We start from the raw sequence: 23038 nt of genomic DNA, 5'->3' as shown, positions 1-23038 counted from the left end.
TTGTATTTTGTTGTTGGTTTTGGTGGGGGGTTTTTTGTTTGGATTTTTTTGTTTGGTTTTTTTTCATGGTTTTGTGGGGGTTTTTTTTGTTTTTTTGGTTTTTTTCTTATATTTTTAGTTTTAGTTATTGCTTTTGTTCTTTAACTGATTTTTTAAATCTTTAGACCAATATAAAACTATCTTAAAATACACTTCCAAAATTTCACATTTTCTGTGCTTCAAATCCTTTGCGCACAAATATTGCTGTAAAGATTTGGATGTGATGCAAAGAAAAAACAACAGTGAAAACCAGGGAAAAACAGGAGAGTCCATTTTAGAATGGACTGCTGCATCCATTGGAGTAGAATAGTGAAGAGCAAGGAAATTTTTCTCTCTCTAATCTTTTCAATCCTTGAAGTCAACAGATCATGAATGGCAAAAGAAGAAACAGCCACCACAATTATTAGTTTATGCTTCCAAGCAAAGCCATGACAACTTAGATTTTTTACTGAAGGAAAAATTTACTTACTTTTAATTTGTGCCCAAACAGCACAGGACTGTGTTCTTACCTAAAAAAGAAAACATAAAAAATCACTGTTTCTCATGAGAAAAATTTATTGTTATTAACACCCTCTGAAAGATCAGCCATCAAAAAAAAATTACTATTGGGAATGGAGCTTGTTATTCCCCTGGTATCAGCCTCTATATTGTCTTAAGAGATTATAAATTATAAAAATAAGATTAGACATAGAACTTTGCTGAAAGGCTGGCTCTAGCTTTTAGCTAGAGCTTTTCTTTCTTTTTACAGCCTTCCATCCATGGAAGGCTCTTTGACATTGCTTTGATCAGGGTTCAGAATTTATGAAATGTGAAGATAAGGATAAATATGCTGTGTTAACTCTTTCCCAAGAAGAACATGTATGTTAAAGTCAGGTATCTGATGGCATGTTTTACAAATACTAGATGTAGCATTTTCTTCAGTTATAACATGCTTGGTAATTTTTAATAGCTGTATAGAATACTGACAATTAAAGAAATATTTATCATGGGTCTGCTTTTGCAGACTTGTTAAGCAAGTTCGATTTTTTTACAGTAAGCTTTGGTCTCTGTAGAGCATTTTTCCCCAGCTCTTCATAGTCATAAATACACAAAAACTTCTATTCTATGTTCTATTATCTATTGTGTAATTACTGTGAAGTGTATTTTTGTAGTGCTTCCTGCTAAATGACTTTCACAGACTTTCACATAATACATACATGATACATGCATTTTTCATATTGTAGCAAAGTGTGTGTTATGATGTTCTGAATAACAGTATGTTTGAGAAAGGCTACAGCTTGAAGCTTTTGGATTAAAGGATGAAGGCACATTTGTGTGATTAATCTCACTTCTGTGTGTCTGCATGCTGAATTGTCGAATCTCAATGATTCTTAAACCCATTATTTATCAGGACTTTTCCAGTTAATTAAAAAGACAAAAGACTGACAAGAAAAATCTTCTCAGAAGTGGGAAGATAAAGGGATGGGTTTAGAAACCCAGTCAAATGCCAGATTCTGGGGCAGAGGTGTGAGTGCCATCATTTTGAAATAGCTACCTTCATGACACACTCTAGTGTGCAGAAAATCAGACATCTCCTGCCTATCAGAGAAGTTACAGAGGTCTCATGGATCTCAGAGAAACAAAAAATAAATGGAAAGTAAAAGCCTCACAGCAGACACCCTTTTCAAGACCTCCAAATCTGAACAACGGAAAGATGAACATGACAATATGTTAGGGATATTCAGTAATAATGTTAATAAAAATCAAAACCAAGCAATGATTTTGCAGCATGATGATACAAATTGTACCATTTTTAGTACGAAAGGAGACAGAAGGGACCCTTAAGGATGCCAGAATATGAAAGGGAATAATGAGAACATTAGTGAGGAGCCTATTACATCTATTTCTAATTTGTCTGTATTCAAATGGAAATGTGCTAACAAGTAAAAGACACTTCAGAAATGCTGATTTCACAGGTATTAAGAATTGAGGGCCAAGCAATTTTTTTAAAAAGAAGACTGAGCTCTTGAATCCAAATGCAGTTACTTAAGTAATCAAATTTTTAAAAATGTGACAAAACCCAACAAACCCAACAACCTGCAATTCATATTTCCGATTTTTTTTCAGCTAATACCAGCAATTGCACAAAATAAAAGGGCATGACAACTGAAGATAAACCAATACTTTTGAAGCAGTCCAACAGTCCAACTTCCATTTTGAAGAAGCACAGCTGAAAACCAAAGTAGTTTGGTATTTGCAACCCCAATAATGATTCATAACTGTTGCGTATAACTTTGTGTATTTCATCAACCAACAAAAACCATACAGGGAAGTGTACCTGAGGGAGATGATGCATTTTTAATGGTAGGAAGCAAGACTGACCTCTACAAATAACTGTAATATTAATCCATCAAATCAGTGGCCTAGAAAACACATCTGCAAATATCAGCAGTGAAAGATCAGGAAATAATCCATAAGAAATAATATGTAATTTAGAAGCATCTTCACAAACGGCTGCTAAAGATGTATAAGAATCTACTTTGTTCTGTGCAGCAAAAACCTCCGCAAAATAAAAGAAGTTAAAATACTCCAGTATTAGAAAACACTGAGGGGTAAAGAGCTAGGGAAGCCAATGTATAAACCCCCAGGATAAATAAACTAAGCTCAAAGATATATTTAGTAGTGCTTGAAGAGGCCAAACTTGTATACATTTGACTGATTAACAATCCTGCTCCACAGAGCACATTTTTCTATGAAATACAGTTCATTGTCTAAATTCCAAGATATTTTGGATATCAATGTTAATAACATAACACTACTTAAGAAATGAAATGCCTTCTACTGTAAATTTTCCTACCTTTCCCCTCACACAATTAATTAAAAAATTATGACAACAGACTTGTATCAGGATCCAAAACCATTTCATCTCTGCTATAAAAATTTCTTAGACTATTGTTAAATAGTACTGCACGGATTAGTAGATACAAGAATCCTCTTATTACATGCACTTGTTTTATTTCATTGACTTTGAACTGAAGCAGTTACAGGTAAAAGGTAAATCCTTTTACTCTAGAAATACATTTTGATAGTAATACACTACTAGGAAAACAGTACTTTAGAATATGCATAAATGAGGATGTTACTCACTATTTCTTAACAGAAGCTGTTTTAACTTACTGAGATTTGTGTGTAGGCTTCCAAAATTGCAGAGAATCATTTTTAAGTGACTCATGGATCAGTTTTTGCATGCCTCCTTGTTTGTGCTGTACGCACAAAGTCCTAAAAACTCTATTTTGATGGCAAGGTAAGGTGCTGTTTAGGTGTTTCTTTCTTTATTAGAGGTTGCCTAGTTCAATTTTTGTATTTGACATTCAGGAATTGTATTGCACACAAGGAGGTATCCCTTTCCCATACAAGAAAAACTTTCTACTGCTGAGACTTATATTATAAAAAATTTAAAACTGTTGACTCCTGAGATAGATACAACTGGAAAACTAGATGATATGTACATTTTAGAAACTTTTTGTTTCTAATTAAAAATACATATTTACTGTAAAATGATAAAAATTAATGATAAAAATATACTTTTTTTTTACAAGGCTTTCTCAGTGGAGTTGGAGCTTACATTCACTGTCTTTTGGAAGGTAACAACACATAATAAAATATATTTTTCCATGTAATTTGGAGAATTGGGATATTTTATAATAAAATATTTAATTAAAAATTAAAATGGGTGACTTCATCATTGCTAAGGAGTGATTTTCAAATTATCATACTAATCTGTTCTAGTAAATTCTGGCCCAATACAGGTATCTTCAATTACTGTGGGCAGGGATGGCCATTCATTTTTAATTATTTTCCATTGCTTGACTTTTGGCATTCAGAGTGGCTTCAACATTACAATGACCTAAGTACCATTAAGGAATTTTAAGAGATATTTAAAGAGCTTCAGATTTAATCTAATTCTGTCAACTAGGAGATCCTCGGAGTGTCATAAAAATTTAATACCCAGATAACATTTTCATCTTTTCCCCCAGCAACATTTCATTCAAGAGGTGTAAAGAAGAGGTTTTAAAACATCCATTACCTTATTCCACTCACTTATTATTTTCAAAAAAACACAATACTCTTCTCCCAGCTTTAAAGGAGCATTATAAAACTTCCCATAATAATGTCTGTCTCCAAGAGCAATTGACATATTATCAGCAACATCCTTTGCCTGAAATTCAGCTGCCACATATCCGTTAATGTCAGCGGTGTTATTAAAGAAAGATGTAGCAGCAAAGGAGTCACAAATAAAAGTGCTTTGCAAATCCAGAGGAAGCACAATCACTTGATAAAGACTAGAGTGAAACAAAAGAGAAAAGTAAATATTAGCCCTCATTTCAATGAAATAGGCATCAGACATTAATTAATCCATACTGGGTTTTTTTCTATTTGTAGCCTCTTAACTGTTTTTTATTAAAAATGTCCAATACAAACACTTCTTATACTAAAATATTTCTCTGCATGTGTGTTCCACTTCAATTTTAACCAAATGCATTGCATGGACAGCTTAGAGCTGGGTCTTCTCATTACATTCATGTTATTGCTACATGCTTATTGATGTTCAGAAGAACATAAAACTGACATCAGACTATCTCCTCCTCCTCCTCCTTCTCACACTGAAGCTCACCTATGAAATAATATACAATTTTCTCAAAAAATTACTTGTAAGTTCAAAGAAACAAGACCTCTTCTGTTGAAAGGAGGAGTGGGCAGGTACCATTAAAAAATTTAATCAAAGCTGTCTTCATACCTCTCAAAACAACGTTTAGTCTATTGTATTCAACCATAGGAAGACTATTCATTAAGGTTGTTACACCAGCCATTCCATGAGACCTTCCTAGCTTTCAATTTTCTACTTCAGTGTAATATTGAGCAACCTTTCATTTCTGTCTCAGTAAGGGATAAATCCTTTTACTCCAGAAATACAATTCGATAGTAATACACTACTATGAAAACAGCACTTCAGAATATGCAAAAATGAGGACATTATTCACTATTTCCTCTGGCTCTGGGGGGAAAAATGTACCGTTTGCATGAGTTCATTGGAAAAGAAAAATGACATCAGTAGAGGTATGTTTGTATCCATCAATAAAGATCTACTGTAATCTCACTGTAGATAAAGGGAAAAGAAAAACAAAATCAAACCCTGAAGCTAAATATTACTCTGCTAAGGGGAGAGAAACTGGGAGGTTCAGTTCAAGTTTTTTTCTCATTGCTAAAAAAATAATCTTGTCACCCAAAACAGTTCTAAACTGTATGTAACATGAATCTGCAGAATGTTTTTTGAAAGGGTGAACAGCACAAAGACAAACCTGATTGGTCCATTTTCATCTTCTGCTTTCCGGAGTCTGAGCAAAGGTGCAGAACCTTTTATCGCAACAAATTCTACTTCTGGGAAAGGAGGATCTGAAAAGTGAATAAACACCTGTGGTTCAGAAAGGTTTTAGGAATATTTCAGGCATCAGTTCCTAGCAACTTTTCAGTTCTTTTTTCAACTGCTAGCTAGCTTTTCTGCCAAAACATCCTCAATTGAGCCTTGAACCCCAAACAGCTAAAGGTGGCCAAGAAAAACACAGAGCAAATATGATCATGATGGTCTGGCAGCCCCTGTACTTCTGCTAGCTGGAAAAAGAGAGATGCCCAAAAATGGTGGTTGACTACAGAGAAATGAGCCTTTCTGACTACAGAAAAAATGAAGGCTTTGTTGGAGGAAGCAGTATTACTTACTAGACTAATTGAAATGGTCAGGGAGAAGAAAAGTATCAAGCTGTGCACAGAGCCCATTGCAAGAAATACAATGGTATGAATAGAAGAGAATTTAGTAGTGCCAAAAGTACTTTCAAGAAGGCAACTTCCTTAGATACTGCTTGTAGTCAGGTACCAATCTCCAGGCCCTTAAATTGGATTTCAACATGGATACAGAACTCTAATCTGTTTTGGTGGGAATTTGCATCAAGGCCAAGGCTGAACAAATAGTTCTTCCTCTAATGTCAATGGTAATGATGACAGCTGCACATTGATAAGGAAATTACCACTACCAGCCTGGAAGCAAAACTGAAAATAGATTCAGTGTGTACAGCCAAGGAGGCAGAGTGGGAAGCATAGACATCATCTACCCCAGAAGTCTAAAAGAACTTGCACAGGTAAATACAGGTATAGCTAGGGTTTTTGAACACCAGTGTATCAGGCTCCTGATGTGATATCTGACTGAAGAGTAAAAAATGCTGTGCTTATGCACAGAACACCAAGGCTTCAGAGCTAGAAAGAATAATCAATATCATGAAGAGAAACAGAAGAAAATCAATGCAGATTTCCCACTTAAGTGACATCAGGCAGGATATTGCTGAGACGCATGGATTTTTCAAAGATCTGGAATACAAACAGCTGCACATATCTTTTGAAGTGTAGAAAATCATTAGTTTTGCAGGAGAAAATGAGGCTTGTTAGAAAAACTGTCAAGAGGGTAAGTAACTGCTAAAAAAGGGAGCTAGAAAATCATGTTGAAAGCAGAAGTACTGGGGTGCAGGAAGGTTATTAGAGGTTAGTGCTACTAGCATTTTGGTAACAATCATGGTGCAAAATCCCAGTATGTACAGATGAATTTTGTTGCTCAATGTTAGAAACACAGATTTTACTAAAGGAGAATTGAACTACCGTAACAGCTGTTGTTGTTCAAAACTGGGATTAAATTCACGAGTACAAAATACAAGGTGATACACCTGGGCTTCTAAGAAGAATTTATGCTAAATATTCTAATTGCCTTTGTGTAGTAGAAATGGCGTATTAGTGTATCTCAGAATGAGTGCTAGGCCCCAAAATGACAGCAAAAAGCAAAAATCTAGAAGGCTGCTATAAAAGGCATCTGAATCAGGCTAACATAACACTAGAATAGTAGCACCCAAAATATACAAGGCCCATGTGTGACCATTTCATATGACCTCTGCTTTAAACACAGATGAAATTTATAAGGGGACACAACTTTGGCACGGTGTGCCCAAAATAAAGCTAACAGGCCATACAAGCATCCCTAGCAAGAAAAACCTCTACCCCTTGAAAAAATCATCCTCAGAAGAACCTCCTGAAAGCCTACCTACCCAAATAAATTGCTTTGGTAGTTCCCTTTACCAGGTTATCTTTAAAACCACGGTATAGGTGAACGACCAGTAAAGAAACCAGCTATGAATGTTTAGGATTGAAATGAGAGTAAGATTTATACAGTGGTCTACAGCTTCCTCCCCTGGGAAGGCAGAGGGCATGCACTGATCTCTCCTCTCTGATGACCAATGACAGGACCTGAGGGAATGGTCTGGATTTGTGTCAGGGGAGGTTTAGTTTGGCTATCAGGAGAAGGTTCTTCACCCAGAGGGTGGCTGGGCACTGGAACAGGCTTCCCAGGGAAGGGGGCACAGGACCAGCCTGACAGAGCTCAAGAAGGATTTAGACAATACTTAGGAGGATTTTGACAATACTCTCAGAAGGCACAGTGTGTGACTCTTGAGGTGTCCTGTGCAGGGCCAGGAGTTGGACTTTCACAATTCACATGTGTCTCTTCTCAGCATATTCTATAATTCTCTGAAAGCAATTGCTCTACAATGACTTGCTTCCCTCTAGTAGAGTCAGGGCAGAGAACCCTTTCTGAGAGTTTTCTGAGTTAACAAAATATACTGCATGGCTTCCTGCAGGAACAAGAAACAGTCTTTGCTCCTGTTCTTTTCAATACATCTGCAGCCACAGATACTGTAAAAGGTACAGGCAGAATTTCTATCTGAACAAAACAAATTAACAACTAGTATTTGACAGCCAATCTTTAGGCCCTTTGCACTTTGCAAACTTAAGCAAATATTAATTAAGAGACAAAAATTATCTCTTAATTTCAGTGGTTCCTTAGCACAGACACTGTCAATAGAGAGAGTGACAGGAAAATATATCTCTCAGGGTGGTTTTATCTAGTATACTCCTTCTATCTTCCTTTCCTTTGACATTTAGTATCACCACAAGACATTATTATTAATTCCCCTAAAGAATTTTTTAATTTCCAAGAAAAACTTGGGAATTTCTTCTCTAATGCCAGCCAGAATGACCATTGCATGCAATGGTTTTGCATTGTTTTTACAGAAAACAGCACAAGAGGAAATAGATGTGGACTCAGATGACAAGAAGATGGATGATGACTAATGTCATAACAATTTCTATTTTCTTTAATTTGACAGGAAAATGAAAATAATGAAAATAAGTAGCCATCCAGAACTGACAGCCCTAGTAAGTAAGTAAAAGAGAGAAAGATCTGAAGAAACACATAGTACATAGTTAAAGGATGGAGTCTTTTGCTATGTTTAGTTTCTGGTAAAAAATACTAGTTATTAAAAACATCAAGCACACAGAAGACAATCTACCTGTTTTAATAAAAAGAGTGAACAGTTTGTAGCAATGTGAAGGAGTAATAATACTAATATAATTGAAAGGAGTAGTTTAATTTTTGCTTCGGTGATCAGAAAACAAACTCCGAAGAAGTTGTTCCATATGCAGTATTTGCCCACTCTGACTTTTTTAATAAAATAAGAACTTTGCCAAAATTAAACACTGAAAAATATAATTTAAAAGAAGTCTGCTGGGAGGTCAATATTATTAGTGACCTAAAAATTCTCTTCTTAAAGACACTGACTTAAAACCACAGAGAACAGCTGGAGGGGAAAGGGGAATACTACAGAGAAGAAAGGACTTGCACTAGGTGAAGAAAACAAGATCCTCCGGTCTGTTCAGGTTCTATTACCACCTTGCCTTTCTTTAAGAAATAATTTTTTTAAGTCTTCACAAGCAGAACAGACTAGCATATACAGGAAAACAGAGAAGGGCACAGTAAGAAATCAAAGTATATGCATAGATTTATGCATATATTGTCCCACTCTAAGCACTTCCTTGTCATATCAGTCTTATGGTTAGCAACACTTGAACATTTTATACAAAAGCTAATTTTTTATAGTGAGAATCCATCTTCTGATTTTCTCTCTGAACTTGAAGGCAAGCTACAAGGAAGAAAGTACATGCCAGGAACTGCTTCCTGCTGCAGCAACACTGAGAATCATCCCAGGCCTCAAAGCTGAAGCCAAAGCCTGCTTGGTGTTACACTGTAAGGGCAATAGCAAAGCTTTAAAGATAATAATGTAATTGAACAACAAAGTTCAAATTCACATGGCAATTCTTCACCAAACTTGACATTCCAAAGAATCCAAATCAAAGACTCTTCGTAAGGCTGGGTTTTAAATAAAACAAGTTGTTAGTGAAATAAGACCATTGTCATGATCTTAATTCCCTGCACACAAGGGATTTCTTTCATCCAACACCTATATAACTTAGGTCAAAATTACAAGGTGCTTCTATAGCTTGAGTTATAAGACATCAATATAACCTGATTATTCTATATAACCTGATATCAGTACAACCTGAATCATAACTTTCTATATGTAAGTAACCTGAATCATAGCCTTTTATACCTATATAACCTGAATCATAACTTTTTATACCTCTAAAACCTGGTAAAAAATAACTTTCTGTACAACGTAAAGGCTAGTATATGGTTAACTAGCTGCTTAATGCTGAATAGACAAAAAAGAAGATAAAAACACGCCAGGTGGATAGCTTTAGAGACAGATAAGTATAGTACTAATGAGAAATTGGCAAATGTAAAGCCACTTAGCCAGAAAACAAAGAATTTAGGCCAGCCAGGACCAGACAGACCAAGGAACACCATAACTATGCATGCTCCAAAGACAAAAAGTCTGAACTGCTGAAAAGTTCAGATGTGAAGAAGACCTTGGAAGCCTTCATCAAAGATCCCTGATGACCCCCAAACTGGGGAGGCACAAGCACGGTGCAGAAGAGTTTTTAATAACCATGAGATCATACCATGTAAATTAGTTCTGGCATGTATGTGATGATGTTGAAGTGATAAAGTGACACGAGGCAATACTTACTGTATAAATATACCACAGCACAAGGGTGTGAGCTAGGTGGAGATCTCTCCTCAACACCAGCGCTAAAATAAACAAATACCTGCTTTACAGACACAGTTCTATGGGGTTTTATTCACAGCCATTTTTGGGCATCACATGGTTATTTGAGGGCTTTATGTCCAAAAAGTTTTTGCTGAATTTTAAAACAAGGAAATAAAAAATACTGCTGTAAAAGTAAAACTAAAATAAGGTAGAGATATTAATACAATAGAAATACATTGTTTACTGTTTTTATTACTGTTTGAAGAGTAATTCTAAAGTGATCAGGAGTAGGCTTTGTCTTCTTCAAACTAATCTTTGCTACTAAGCTTCCTACAGCATTAAGATTGAAAGCACATTCTATCTCCATCAGTTCATCCAGCATCACATAGATACTGTTAACTCTTTTTAAGTAATCTGAAAACAAACTGCAGTATGGGTTTGGAGTTTTTTGGGCCTTCTTGTTTCATTTCCTTGGAACTCAACCCACATTCAGTAGTGTCTGGCAACAGAACTGGTCATTTCTGGAAATGCCACTCATGTGATTCCCTTTGCTGACTGTGGCTTTGTTCGTTCCCCTGCTGTGCGGTGAATGTCACGCCAGGCTGTTGATGATGAGGAAGGTACGAGCGCAGCGAGCAGCCGTGCAGCGGGAGCCGGGGCGCGGCCTGGCCAGCACGGCCCTGCTGCAGCCGCGCGCCCGGGCCCGGCTCCGCGCTGGGCCTGAGCTCTGCTGCACAAAGGGGCCTTTCTTCCTCTCGGCGACAGCAGCGCCCGGGGCCAGCACACCCTCAAAGTTAAACGGTCCTGGGCGAGGAAAAAGGGGGAAAGCAGGGAGACGTGCTCCAGGAGACCGTGGCTGGCACCTCTCATGCAGCAGTGACCTGCCACCTGCCCTCAGCTGCGAGTGACAGCTCACGGCCACACAACCACAGAGCCCGCCGTGCCCCGTCGGGTGACTCCTGTGTCGGAGCAGGGCCGATTCCAGCTGGGCCCCGATTCCAGCTGCAGAGCACCCCTGGGCCAGGAACTGCACCTTTACAAGTAAATTCAACCACATCTCTCTGCTTCTTGTATGGATCGGATTGCCTGACTCTGCTGCCATGTATGTGTGAGCCAGGCTGATCCCCATCTCCTGGCTCATCCCTGCCTGCACGTTTCTATGGTTTGTCTTCTGCTGCAGTTCTTCCTGTGGCACCTTTCCCCTGTGATCTCTAGGAACAAACCGAGGTGTGTTGAGTGCTGACATCTGCTGTTCTGCAGACGCAGGGGGAGGCGTTCAGGGTCTGGCAGCAGAATGGGAGCTCGGTGCTGTTGGCTCAGGGTGTTTGGGTTAGGGTCCTTCCACAATGACAGCCTCCTAGCCCCAGTGAAAGAGGGCTGGTCTGAGACCCTGCAAACAGCAGTCACTGCTCTCACCCCAGTTCCTAAGCTGATGGCAGGACCTTGCCTGGATAAGCAGAGGGGTGCAGCACTGTGCTGGACACTCAGGGAGAGCACCCAGGCTTACACTGCCAGACACTTCCTATATCCCCTGCCTTTGCTCAGCACTCTGCAGCTCTCCCTTCCTCCTTGACCTTGACCAAGTGTCATGGTCCTGTGCACGACCTGGAACTGCTTTAATTGGATGTGTGGCACAGGAGACTGGTCACATACGCATATTTTCATATGCACCGAGATGAATGCACCTCCCTGGCCATGGGAGAGGATGAAAATTTGGTGAGGAAAAACTCAGCAAGGTGCTTTTGGTGCTTTCAACTGGAAAGCCTGACAGAAGACACCATGTTTACTTTTCATTATTTCTCTTCTGTGAGCAACCCACCCAAAGCAAACACTATGGAAATCAGAGTTCTATTTCTCTTTCAAAGCACTGGTTGTAAAGCATAGACTGTGTCACCGATATTAATTGCTTTGTAAACAGAATAAGAGAAATTATCTGAATGTTCATGAGCTCACAGGGACTCATGAAAAATTCTTACTATGGAGGAGTTCAGAAAAATTATAGCAAAGTGGTGTTCATATGAACTTAATTATCATGCATTTAAATAATCTCCGCACAAAAATACAAAGTGTATGCATATGTATGAAATTATTTACATGACTGGCAGCTAATTTCCCCCTACATTAAAAAAAAAGTAATCCTGCTCATGTTTTCATCACTTCTCTTCCCTCATTATATAAATCAGAAACTCCCTTCTTGGCAATTCTCATGCTCTGATGCTGCACACTTTACTGGATAGTTTCTCTGGAGGTACATGATGCTCTGGTACTCTCAGAATAAGAGCTATGAGATCACCACACCTCCAACAGTCTTTCACTTCCTCATTGGAAAGTAGATTTTGGGTTTTCCCTCCTTTTCCAGACGTTAAAGAACTCCCTTTATGAAAGAATGAGTATAAATGTTTTTCATCCTACATCAGATCAGAACAATAGTCAATCTTTTATGTGCGTGTGTACATTCAGAGACAGATGAACAAATCAGACATCACAATCTGATCTGTAATGTTGTACATTTTCCACACGCCAAGACAAAGGGTTCTACAAGATTATACTAAATATATGATGGAATACATTCTCCTTATTCAAGTAACTTTCTAAACTGTCTGCTTGTGAGTCTACTTTCTCATTCATGTTCACATATGAAGACAGAGAAGAGACACATGAGTACGTGGCTTGCAGGCAAATCTTGGGCTAAACCAAAAAAGAATAGCAGCAGAGAAATACAGGAAGTACTACAATTATCTGAGGTACACAGACTCCAGGTCAAGCCTATTCAAACCCCCTGGAAAGTACATGTACAAATATGTAAGGAATTGCAGCGTGTGTGAAAAGTATGCCTTGAGCAAACTCAAAATACAGCTCGATTCTAAGCAGAAAATCAAGATGAGGAAAAGCACTGAGAATTTAACCTAATAAGAATTATTTTACAAGAAGGAAATGTAATCAGTTACTCAGGGACAAAAGTTCTATTTCTAGTGTCCAGAAACACTTTTGGTCTTACTATGTCTTAAGTCATAGTGGTCTGTTCTAAAGCAAAAAACCAGCTAACCAGACTCTGTAAACATATATGCATGAATTCATGAACTCCCAAAACACCAGAGTTTTTGTAAAGAATCTACCCAAAGCAAAGCTCAAAAACAGATTGAAATATCAATAGAATTTTAATGTGGCTGAACTGAAAAAATGACTTATTCAGAAAATTAGCAATGAAAGTAAAATAGACCCAGCTCCTTATTTATTATTTTGTTTTTCAAACACTTAAAAAAATGGTTACAAAATGGTTCAATCATCTTCATTTCATATGTAAAAACAGGTAGTGAAATTAAGAACAATGCCTCCCCTGAGCATGCTTTATTAAAGGATATTCCAAAAGGAAAATTAACAGAGCCATGTGTAAGTAGTATAATCAAAGTATGCCCACTAGACACTCCTTTCCTTCTCTGGAAAGGGACACAAGATTCCTTGCTTAAAAGACAATCTTGCTACCATCTTTTTACAGCTACAATATAATCACTGCCTAATAATTTTTGATATTTGACTCAATTTCCTATTTCTAGTAGACAAGTGGTGAGAGCTTCTTTAAAATAATTTAAGACAACATAAAAGACTGTGCAAGATGCCTGTTACAATGGTACGTGAAGCATTTGCTAGACTGCATTTACCATCAACAAGCTGACAGGCAAAACCAACTTTGTTCTCAGCACCGAACTAATTTTTTAGAGGATGCTACTTGACAGGGAGAAAAACAGGCTTTTAGGTCCAAGTTCTTGGCTTTTTTTTCTTTAGAAATAATACAGATATAACGTATCCTCATTCAGGATGAATATGGGCATAGATATAGATATTCAGGATGTAGAAATAACTCTCATTACAGGCATTCACAAATCTTGTTTTTTTGAAAAAATACCCAAACTTATTGCTAGGATTTACATACATATTGTGTTCTGCAACAGTCTAAAAATTTACATAATCACTGTCCTTGTCAGGAAATTAGGTCTGTAAGGCAGTGATCATCCAATTGTCTGGGACATGTCTCTTCACACTATTCATAACTCCACAGTTAAGATTTTCCAAACTCTCAAAATATAGAAGGTTTGTAAAAGTCAAGGAGACACAACATCTGGATTTGCTCCCAGCTGTGGCTACAGACCAAGTAATCATGTACCTCTTCAAGGATGGCATATGAAACCTCAAACAACCTATGAGAACATAATCAGTAAAACACTTTTGTAAAAGTCTCAGTTTCCCTAGAGCTTCCCTAGAGCTTATGCTTAAGGCATATCTTGCATTTCTACCATACCATTTAGCTGGAAAAGCATCAGAGCTAATAAAGCCTCTTTTCAGAATTAATTTGGCAGATAAATTGAGATCATTCCATCCACCATGGAAAACGCATACATGATTACAAAATAACTGAACAAATTAAGGTGAAAATAATAGTTAAAATAGTTTAAATAATAGCTTAAATTATAGTTTTTACATAAATTAAGCTGCTCGCATAGGTAATGAAATTCCAAGACATAAGACACAGAAGTCAAAACAGCACTGCCAGAAGAATTATTTCAGCTGGATCCTTTTCATCTTAGATAACAACACAACTAATCCTATTTAAATTCCATTATTTGGCAAGTTTTTCCACAAGATCATTATTGGCTTTTTAATTTTCTGCAATTTCTGCAAAAACTTAAAAAAATATAAACTTTTATGTTTTTTCAGTGGAAGTCAGAAAATAAGAAATGTTTTCACACCAAGTTTTTGATAAAGACTCCTAATATGATAGAGCAACACCCATCTTTTATTGCCTATTGAGTAAGATAACTACCAGGTATAAACGGGCTTGTGTAGTAAAATCTCCTTTCAAAATGGAAATAATCGAACTTTTATGCAAAGACCTTTCCTGGGGCTATGCATATGCATTTGTTAAGCACTAACTCAGCAGAGAGGAAAATATGCCAGCTGCCAAGACACAAATACCACACAGCACCTGCTGCAAAGTATTCTCTAGAGCTCTGCTGAGTAAGTGACCTGATGCAATTCTGCAGAATTCAGGAAATACCACAGGACGACAGAGTAAAAAGCTTTTCCTTTTCTCTGAGTATGTATTCAAAAATTACCACTATCAATAAAATTCTGAGATAACTTACTAGCTTTTTAAACAAACACACATGTACTCATGAACTCATGGGCACTACTTTTGAGTGGCAATTAGGGAACTAGTGAAAAGGAATTACCAAATAATTTCTGTCATTTCATTAAAAAAAAAAAAAGAAGCAAACAGGTCATTGTATATCTTAAACAGTAGCTTTAAGAAACAAGAGTTTTCAATAGTAAACCTGAAGCTTAAAACCATCAGGTTTACTATTGAAAATACATCAAAACTATCCATTTCAAAATGCAAATCTCCAGCTCTTCCTAAGCAGTCAGAAGAGAATTGATTCCATCTAGTGGCTGAACAGTTACACGCACTCAGAGAGCTTTCATGTTCCTTACCTATTATAATTTGTGTCCCTGACAGGAAGAGAGATACCATCATCAAACACTGCACTGCACTTCACCTAATACAGAGATTCTGACAGTACAGGGATGGTGAAAACTGTTCTAAACAAATCAAGACCCATAAGATGTTTCTCATCACAGCATTTGACATACATCTTGCTAAATTGTGAACCCGAGGCTCTTCCTTCAGAAGCTAATTTGCTCAAATGTCTTTTATGTTTTGTACTCTGCCAATTAGAGGTGAAAGTATCTACATGAGGTACTTGCAGATTCCTGTACTCTACTTTGGATTCTTGCAGACTTCAGTGGTATCTGTTTCTGTTGTCACAAATACCAACACGAAGTGCATCTGAGATATTAACTCCACTGTGGGGAGAAGTTTTTCTTAAAAAAAAGCCTTAGCCTCTAAAAGGGTGAGGAATTTAACTCAGCTGTCCTAGATACTAGTCTTGTGTCCAACCCACCAAACTATCTTTTCCCTGATGTCTCAAAATGACACATTAACACTCTGTACCTCAATTTTTCTCCCCCTTCTGACTCTGAACTCTAAAAAACCCATGAAAACAAACAATGGACAGTTTTGAGCATGGAAAGAATATTTTGGCAACCCACCATACAACACTGAGATCAACAATGTAGATTCACTTGAGTCTCTTACGCCCACTAGGTGCTTTTGTAAATATATAAAAAATAAATGGCAAGACCTACCTGTAATTTGTGTTGTCATAGAAACAAGCAGTGAAAAATTCAAAGCAACCATGGAAATATTAATAGAGTAATTGGTGCCTGGTTGCAAGTCTAAACAAACTTCAGGAGCTTGCTTGTGTGTGGAAAATTCGAAGGTCATTTCATGAAAGAAGTTCTTCTGATACCAACGCTGGCCTTGCACATGAAACTGTAACCAAACAATCACAGCATGAAAATTGAAATGTTATAATACAATACTTGCAATCAGCCATCTCATGCTCTTAATTAGAGGAAACAGCAGAAGAGAGCACTGCTTATGATGTGTCAAAACCGTAGGCATTGACAGTTACTCAAATTCCAATCCTTCCAAAAGTTGATTCGTCTTGATCAGATCTGATGTTTTCCTGGTTCTTTCACTTCTCCTCCTAGTCTATCCTTTTTTTTATTAATTTCCCCTAGACCATATTTCCTGCTAACATATAGGCTTCCACTAACGGCTCACTTTTATTGAAGTATACCCTCCTGGTGAATTAAAAAAGTAAGCTCATGAGAGCACCTCTCCAGTTACACCCTGAGGATCAATACAAAATCAAGTTATTTTGACCCATGTCAAAATGCCAGCTACACTCTGGGATCTGTCTACAGACACCTATATTTCCAGTGAAATTTACAGGCTCATGGGTTCTTTTTTTTGTTTCAGTAGGATTTCCTGTTTTATTGTTGATGACTGAAATGATCATGAAGTCAGTAACTTAAGGCCTCTCCTGATCAAATGATTTTTCTGAAATGAAAACAAAAATGCTTGCTGGATAGGAATTGTGCATTAATTTTCCTTTAAATAGATCCTATGCCTTCAGATAATCTCTTACTGTCTCCTGGCACAGAGAAACTTGAGACAACAGCAGGTGGTCAGGAGTCCTGGCAGAAGTAGTTCATGTACAAATTCCCCGCTGGGATAAGGGCAGACTGAAGGCATACCACAAGGCAAAGAGAACTGACTCAGTGGAACCAGAATAGAGTCGTGTGAGTTGTTTGCCTGAACATGGCAAAATTACAAGTACAGATAAGGAGAGTAAATTAAGAGTTAAGTATGGGAAAAATAAGCAAGAAACAGGGGACTACAAGAGAGCATGGTCTTTCTTTGGCTGCTATGCAAGATTATTCTTTGGGGTTTTATGAGACATTATTATGATAAGGAACACTGCTAGCAGTGAGTGTTTGAAAAATTAGGTTTTTGATTGATAAAAATTGCTTTCTAGATTCAAAATACAAATTGTCACTTACTGAGTATTTGTCTTCCACATCAGTTCCCCTGACATTTCTCCTCCATTTCAAGCAGGTATCATTAAAAATTAATACATTATTGAAAGCTTCCTTTACTGTAGAGACAATTAAAAAAGAGATCAACTTAGAAAACTCTACCTCCTTCAGCTTAATTGAATATGAGCAGCTGAGAAGAAAAATTTTTTTAAAAGTTTGAAATTTCATTCTTTTCTGAGACAGAGAGGTAGGAAGCTATCATTTCTTTTTGAATAAACAAACAGGATAAGTAAAGCATGATCATTTTCTAGAGAAATCGGTTTTTGGGGAAACCCAAGCATGCTATTCAGGAAATCTAACACATGATCTATTTGTCCAGGCCTAGAAGGTTATAGTTACAGAAAGATCAAGGGTTCAGGCCTCCTGATTTAAATAAAATTATCACAGAACAATTTGTCATAGTTGATGCCCTTTGGGAAAAAGCATGTGAGCAAAAGCATTTTTGTGGATTTCAAAAGCAATTATTTCTCAAGGTCTGTCTCACCAGAATTAGTATATCAGAAGACAAGCCTAAAGTCTCCATGACTAAAATACTACAGAAATCCACTGTTAGAACATGACTTCTGTACAGTTACTGATAACTGCCAGAGCCCTGTTAATCACTGGTAAACACAGGAGCATTGTCTGTAATGCTCATACTGCTTAAATTAGTATCACACAGCCAAGCAACAGGGAACTCTACTACAGGGAGAGAATCATATTTCAAGGCAAAAAATAGAAACCAGTAGGCATTGTACCATGGACCAAAATTCTGTACCAATTCTGCCTCAGTCAGAAAGCAAGTCCTGAAAAAGCAAATTTGCCGAATCTTTCGGAAGGGCACTTTCTGCCCCTGCTCTCCTTGCTCATAGAGTCAATGGCCAAGTAAGCAGAAAGAAAAACATCTTGCAGAAAAAGAGGATGTAGACAGTGGCTACATGCATGTAGCCAGTATAAAGAATTATGAAGTCTAGGAAACAGCTCTTTTTCCTGTCTGTTAGACTCAAATCAGTGAACTCTGCAGCACAGTAAGTTCTTTTAGAAGCACATAGAATACAAAACACAACCTACCCTTTGTCTGAATTGCTACTGTAAATGAGACAGTGATGTTTGTAGAAGAAATGGTAGTTATATTCACCACGTAGTTACTTCCAGAGTCCAGATCTAAACACACCTTTGGATTATCTTCACTTGTACTGATGTTAAATATCACATCTTCTGAGAATATCTTCTCATCCAATCTTTGGCCCAGTATATGAAACTATTGAAACAAAGACAATAGTGCAATTTGTTGTGACTCTCCAAAATTCAGAATATGAGCTTATTTCATCCTATTGGTTCTTAAAGGGAACACAGGATTACATCTGGTTTAGAGAATCAGTTCAAGGAAAATATATACGGTTTTGACTAGCTATGGGATGTCTTAACAAACTAGATCTTTAGTTCTTCTGTCTGTTAAAATTATTATTTCATATATTTCTACAACAGATAGAAGGAATCTATTATGGAATCTAATCAAATCTATTAGGAACCTAATCTACTGTGGACCCTACAAAGATCTCCAACTGAAATAGTAACGTGTAAGCAAATATTGTTTCTTGTTTACAGCACACAGATAGAAAGTACATCTACTTTCCTTCCCTTTTGCTAGTTTTCCCCCTTGCCCCACAGAAGCAATAGTAAGACAAAACGCCAAACAACTGTAGACAAGCTTGCCTAAGATTGTCCCAGTGTAGTGAAAAAGAAATCTGTTGCTTGTATGACATGAAGGGACAGACAAAGCTCACCTTCTCTGGCTATTCTGAAGTGTCTTTCAGATGACAGAATTCAGGAAAAGCATGTGAAGAGAGCACATTATACCAGAGACCCACAGCTTGCCAGTTACCATTGGCTACATAAAAAACAGTTTTGACCTGTTAGGGGAACTGGGAAGCTGTGTTTTCCATCTCAGCAGTGCTCAATAAAAGTACACAAACTAAAAAATACTTTGCTTATAACATAGGAGGAGAAAGATGGGTTGTTTTCCAAAATTATTACCCAACCTTGAAATGCTTTCCACATTAATGTACTTACCCTGGACAGCCTAAATAATCCTTTTTATGTTTTTTCCTTGTTGTAGATACTAAAAAAAAGGAAAAAAACCAAAACCAAATAACACAAACAAAACCCCCTTTCTTGGGATGTTATTGTGAAATCATGGAAAGTCTTATCATGTTGTTTTGGCTTTCAATAATACTGACCGAATTTTTGTTTCTGGAAATTTATGCCTTAAGCTTTATTCTTATGCTCATGTAGATTAAAAAAAAGAAAAAAAAAGTCCTTACAAAAGTTGTTTTCAATTTCCAAGAAAAATTGTTCTAAAATGTTCAGATATACATTAGTTGAAACTTTTGAGCAAGGCACACTATTTTGATATACCTTGCATTTTTAAAACATGTTATATCCAGTATCTGCAAGTGAGACACAGTTCAGTTGAGATGCTTGTCAAAGACATGGACAGAGCCCAAATGCTGCACTGTTTTCTGTGGCAATGTGAGCTTGAGCTCTTCAACAGAACTTCACTAAAACATAAACTTATGCTGTAACTGCTTACAGATTCAAACAGGCATTTAGGTGATTTACTGGAATGAGACCCTGAATCCCGAGGTTTTTCACCTACCTTTAGGACAGGAATTTTCTTCTTTCTTAACATAGCTAGTTACCCCCAGGAGCTCCTCTGGGAGGATTGAGACAAACTGCCACACCAACAAAACCCACAACACAAATATCCAATGCTGAATCAGCAGATATAACCACGACAAAGTTACTCCCAATCTCAAATACTTCCATTATTACTTACTGTGTATGTTTCCTGCACTCCCAGTCTTCCACTTTTCCTTTGCCACCTCACACATGTTTCATTGAAAATGGATAAATTACTAAATAATTCCTCTTCTGTGACCAAAAGCATGAACACAGAAAGAAAATAATCACTTGTCATGCATAGCTTATGTTTGGAGCAATTGCTTATTTCTTACTTTTTCTTTGGTCTTTTTTTGCTTTGTTTTTTTTTTTTTTTTGTTGAAACAGGAAAAAGCCAAAGAAGGTAAGCACATGTTAGGTAGAAGGCTTTGTCTTAACTGTGTTGGCTCCTAAACTTAAAATAACAGGCTAACTGAAGAAGCATGTCCTGAGCTAAACACTGTGAACTCTTTAAACATACAGCCAGCATTACATAAACTGACGCAAGGAACTTTTAAGAAAGCTTCTGTGTTAGACTGGAAAAAGAGTTTATTTGTAGCTGAATCAAAGTTTTGGTTCATTATTGACTCGAGTTGCTTTTTAAAAGGTGTTGGCATTTTTTTCTTGTTGTAGAATAAATAAAATTAAATAACAAAGCAGAAAACTTTTCCAAACACACACTAGATTAAATCAATGGAGCCCACAGAACTAAGCATATAGGAAATACAGCTCTAGCTACCAGAGATACATCCCTCAACACACAGCTGTTAATTTATACACTTTATAGAAGAGAAGGCTTTCTCAGAGACAAAGCACAGCTAGGAAGGTCAGCTCATCCACATTTTTACAGCAGCTCACTCACTGCTGTCATTAGACACAGTGCAGTTGCTCTTACATGATGAGATAACATTTTCACATAGCTAAGGGCTATGCTCCTTCTGGTCACAACTCAGATTGACAGCGAGTATACCTCCTCCTTTCCTTCATCAGCCTTCAAATTTTCATTCCTTTCTCCCACCACCATATTTTCTTATTACATTCACTATATGACCTAGGTCATACAAACCCAACCTCATATAGAATCTAAGCCGAAAAACACTTACTAGCTGCTGAAAAATTGAAAGGTATTTATAGGACAGCATTGGTAGATACTTCATGGAATATTCACAAAATAGTTAGTGAATTGTTCTGATGTTAAAGCAGGCACAGGTCAGGGCACTCTTCCCCTGCATATAAACTTCATTACCATCTCACAGGGGACCTCTTGTAGCAGTGGATGTCAAGCTGGCACTAAAATAAATCAGTACATTAAGAGTTTCTAGCATTTCTAGCATTCCATACTTAGGCAGATATTTAGAACTACAATGTAATTGTTAATGTATTTTGCAGTACTTTTTTTTTTTTAATTATTAGAACTGCCATAAAACCATTTTCTAACATTATCTCCCTCTCTATATATTCCACAAATACCTCACTCACTAGACCAGTTCATCTCCCAACTATTTTTAACTCCCCCACTCCACATTCATTGTATTTGGAAATGCTGTTGAAAGTTTTCATGTTTCCAGGACAGAAGAAAGAGATTAATCTGTGTGTCCTCTAAAACGAATTTCTTATAAATAGCTGTGTCATTGACTATATTTAAGGGCTGCTTATTGTTATTGTTATCTGTTTTGCAGTACTGCCCCAAACTCCACAGTCTAAGGCTTCTGTACCAAAACAAAGCAAAAGATTATGTTCAGTTGTTGCATTTTTTAAATAAGACACAGTTTTATTAAAAGAGTGGATAGCAAGAAGGACACACAGACAGAGGGAAAATGTTTCCATATCCATGAGATCTGAATTAAAATGCATAACAAGGAGGCAGGAGGGAACAAGAGAGGGAGTAATCTACAAGACTTATTGGCAAGAAAATCTGCAACTTGACTTATGAGTTTATATAATACAGCTAAAAAAAAAAAAAAAAAACCAAAAAACAAAGAAAACAACAAAAGGGATTGCACTGGATATTTAGACAAGGAAAGAAATTTTTACAGTGGCCTCCTTGGAAGGAAGAAGGCAGAACTAGTAGCATTTTTTTTTTTCTGTAAATACATCAACTTTTTTGTTATGCTTTCTGAACTTTGAGGACAAGTCCATGGGGCAATGACCATAAATTCATAGAATAGCTAGCAGATCTTTCCTCAAAAGTTTCCACTTTAAACGGATGTGAATGAAAGAGCATGAAAACCTCTGCAGAGCAATTACCACAACAAAGCCTACAGCTTTCTGAGGAGACTGATTTTTCTCCTTTACTCTTACTGATAACACAATCTTTGTTTGGACGACCAAATATAAAGAAAGGGCCTGGTTTAACATTAATCCCAGCAGCATAAACGGAGTCTTCAATAAACAAAGATTTCTCTGAAAAAAACATTCTGCAACTAGAGGGAGGCAAGTTTCTTGAAACATTCATTCTACTCTGAAATCTAACAGTGGCAGTGACTTACAGAGATTGGGAACTCACTTTGTGAAACACACAGTAGCAGACAGTAGCATCCAGATCTTAAATGTATCTGATTTTGATCAACAGTTTATACTTAAACTTACAAATAAACTGGGAGAGCAAAGACCCTGCATTTGCCTATATCTCAGCACTATAAATTTAAACTTATGATTACCCAAGGCAAGTGAAGTTCACTGCTACCCCACTCATCTTCAGGTTACCTTCACAACCTTTTCCCATCCCAAAAGAAAGTGTCCTAGAAACAACATGTGAATAAATACCTGGAGAACCAGAG

At 37.1% G+C, this 23038-nt stretch overlaps 1 protein-coding gene across 8 annotated transcripts in view; it reads right to left on the bottom strand.

Annotated features, from left to right (window-relative positions):
- Positions 1-23038, bottom strand: part of SUSD1 (sushi domain containing 1) — a 43473-nt gene that overhangs the window by 7226 nt on the left and 13209 nt on the right. For 5 of the 8 annotated variants that reach the window (XR_013179845.1, XM_054652932.2, XM_054652929.2 and 2 more), the window contains 7 exons: positions 20377-20471; positions 18609-18798; positions 17523-17617; positions 16260-16446; positions 5379-5472; positions 4106-4361; positions 509-548 (listed from right to left, as the gene is read on the bottom strand). Coding sequence is in view for 7 of the 8 variants with exons in the window: in XM_054652932.2 (XP_054508907.2) it covers positions 509-548; positions 4106-4361; positions 5379-5472; positions 16260-16446; positions 17523-17617; positions 18609-18798; positions 20377-20471 (957 nt within the window). In the remaining variant the exon portion in view is untranslated. Of the gene's footprint in view, positions 1-508; positions 549-4105; positions 4362-5378; positions 5473-13268; positions 14255-16259; positions 16447-17522; positions 17618-18608; positions 18799-20376; positions 20472-23038 lie in introns of those variants that run through there. The other 3 variants (XM_077171431.1, XM_077171432.1, XM_077171433.1) reach the window with 2 other exon arrangements.

The sequence above is a fragment of the Agelaius phoeniceus genome, chromosome Z (assembly GCF_051311805.1).
Source record: "Agelaius phoeniceus isolate bAgePho1 chromosome Z, bAgePho1.hap1, whole genome shotgun sequence".
NCBI classification, from domain to species: domain Eukaryota; kingdom Metazoa; phylum Chordata; class Aves; order Passeriformes; family Icteridae; genus Agelaius; species Agelaius phoeniceus.
Note: the sequence above shows the minus strand (reverse complement) of the source record. Positions and strands in the feature narration are given on the sequence as shown.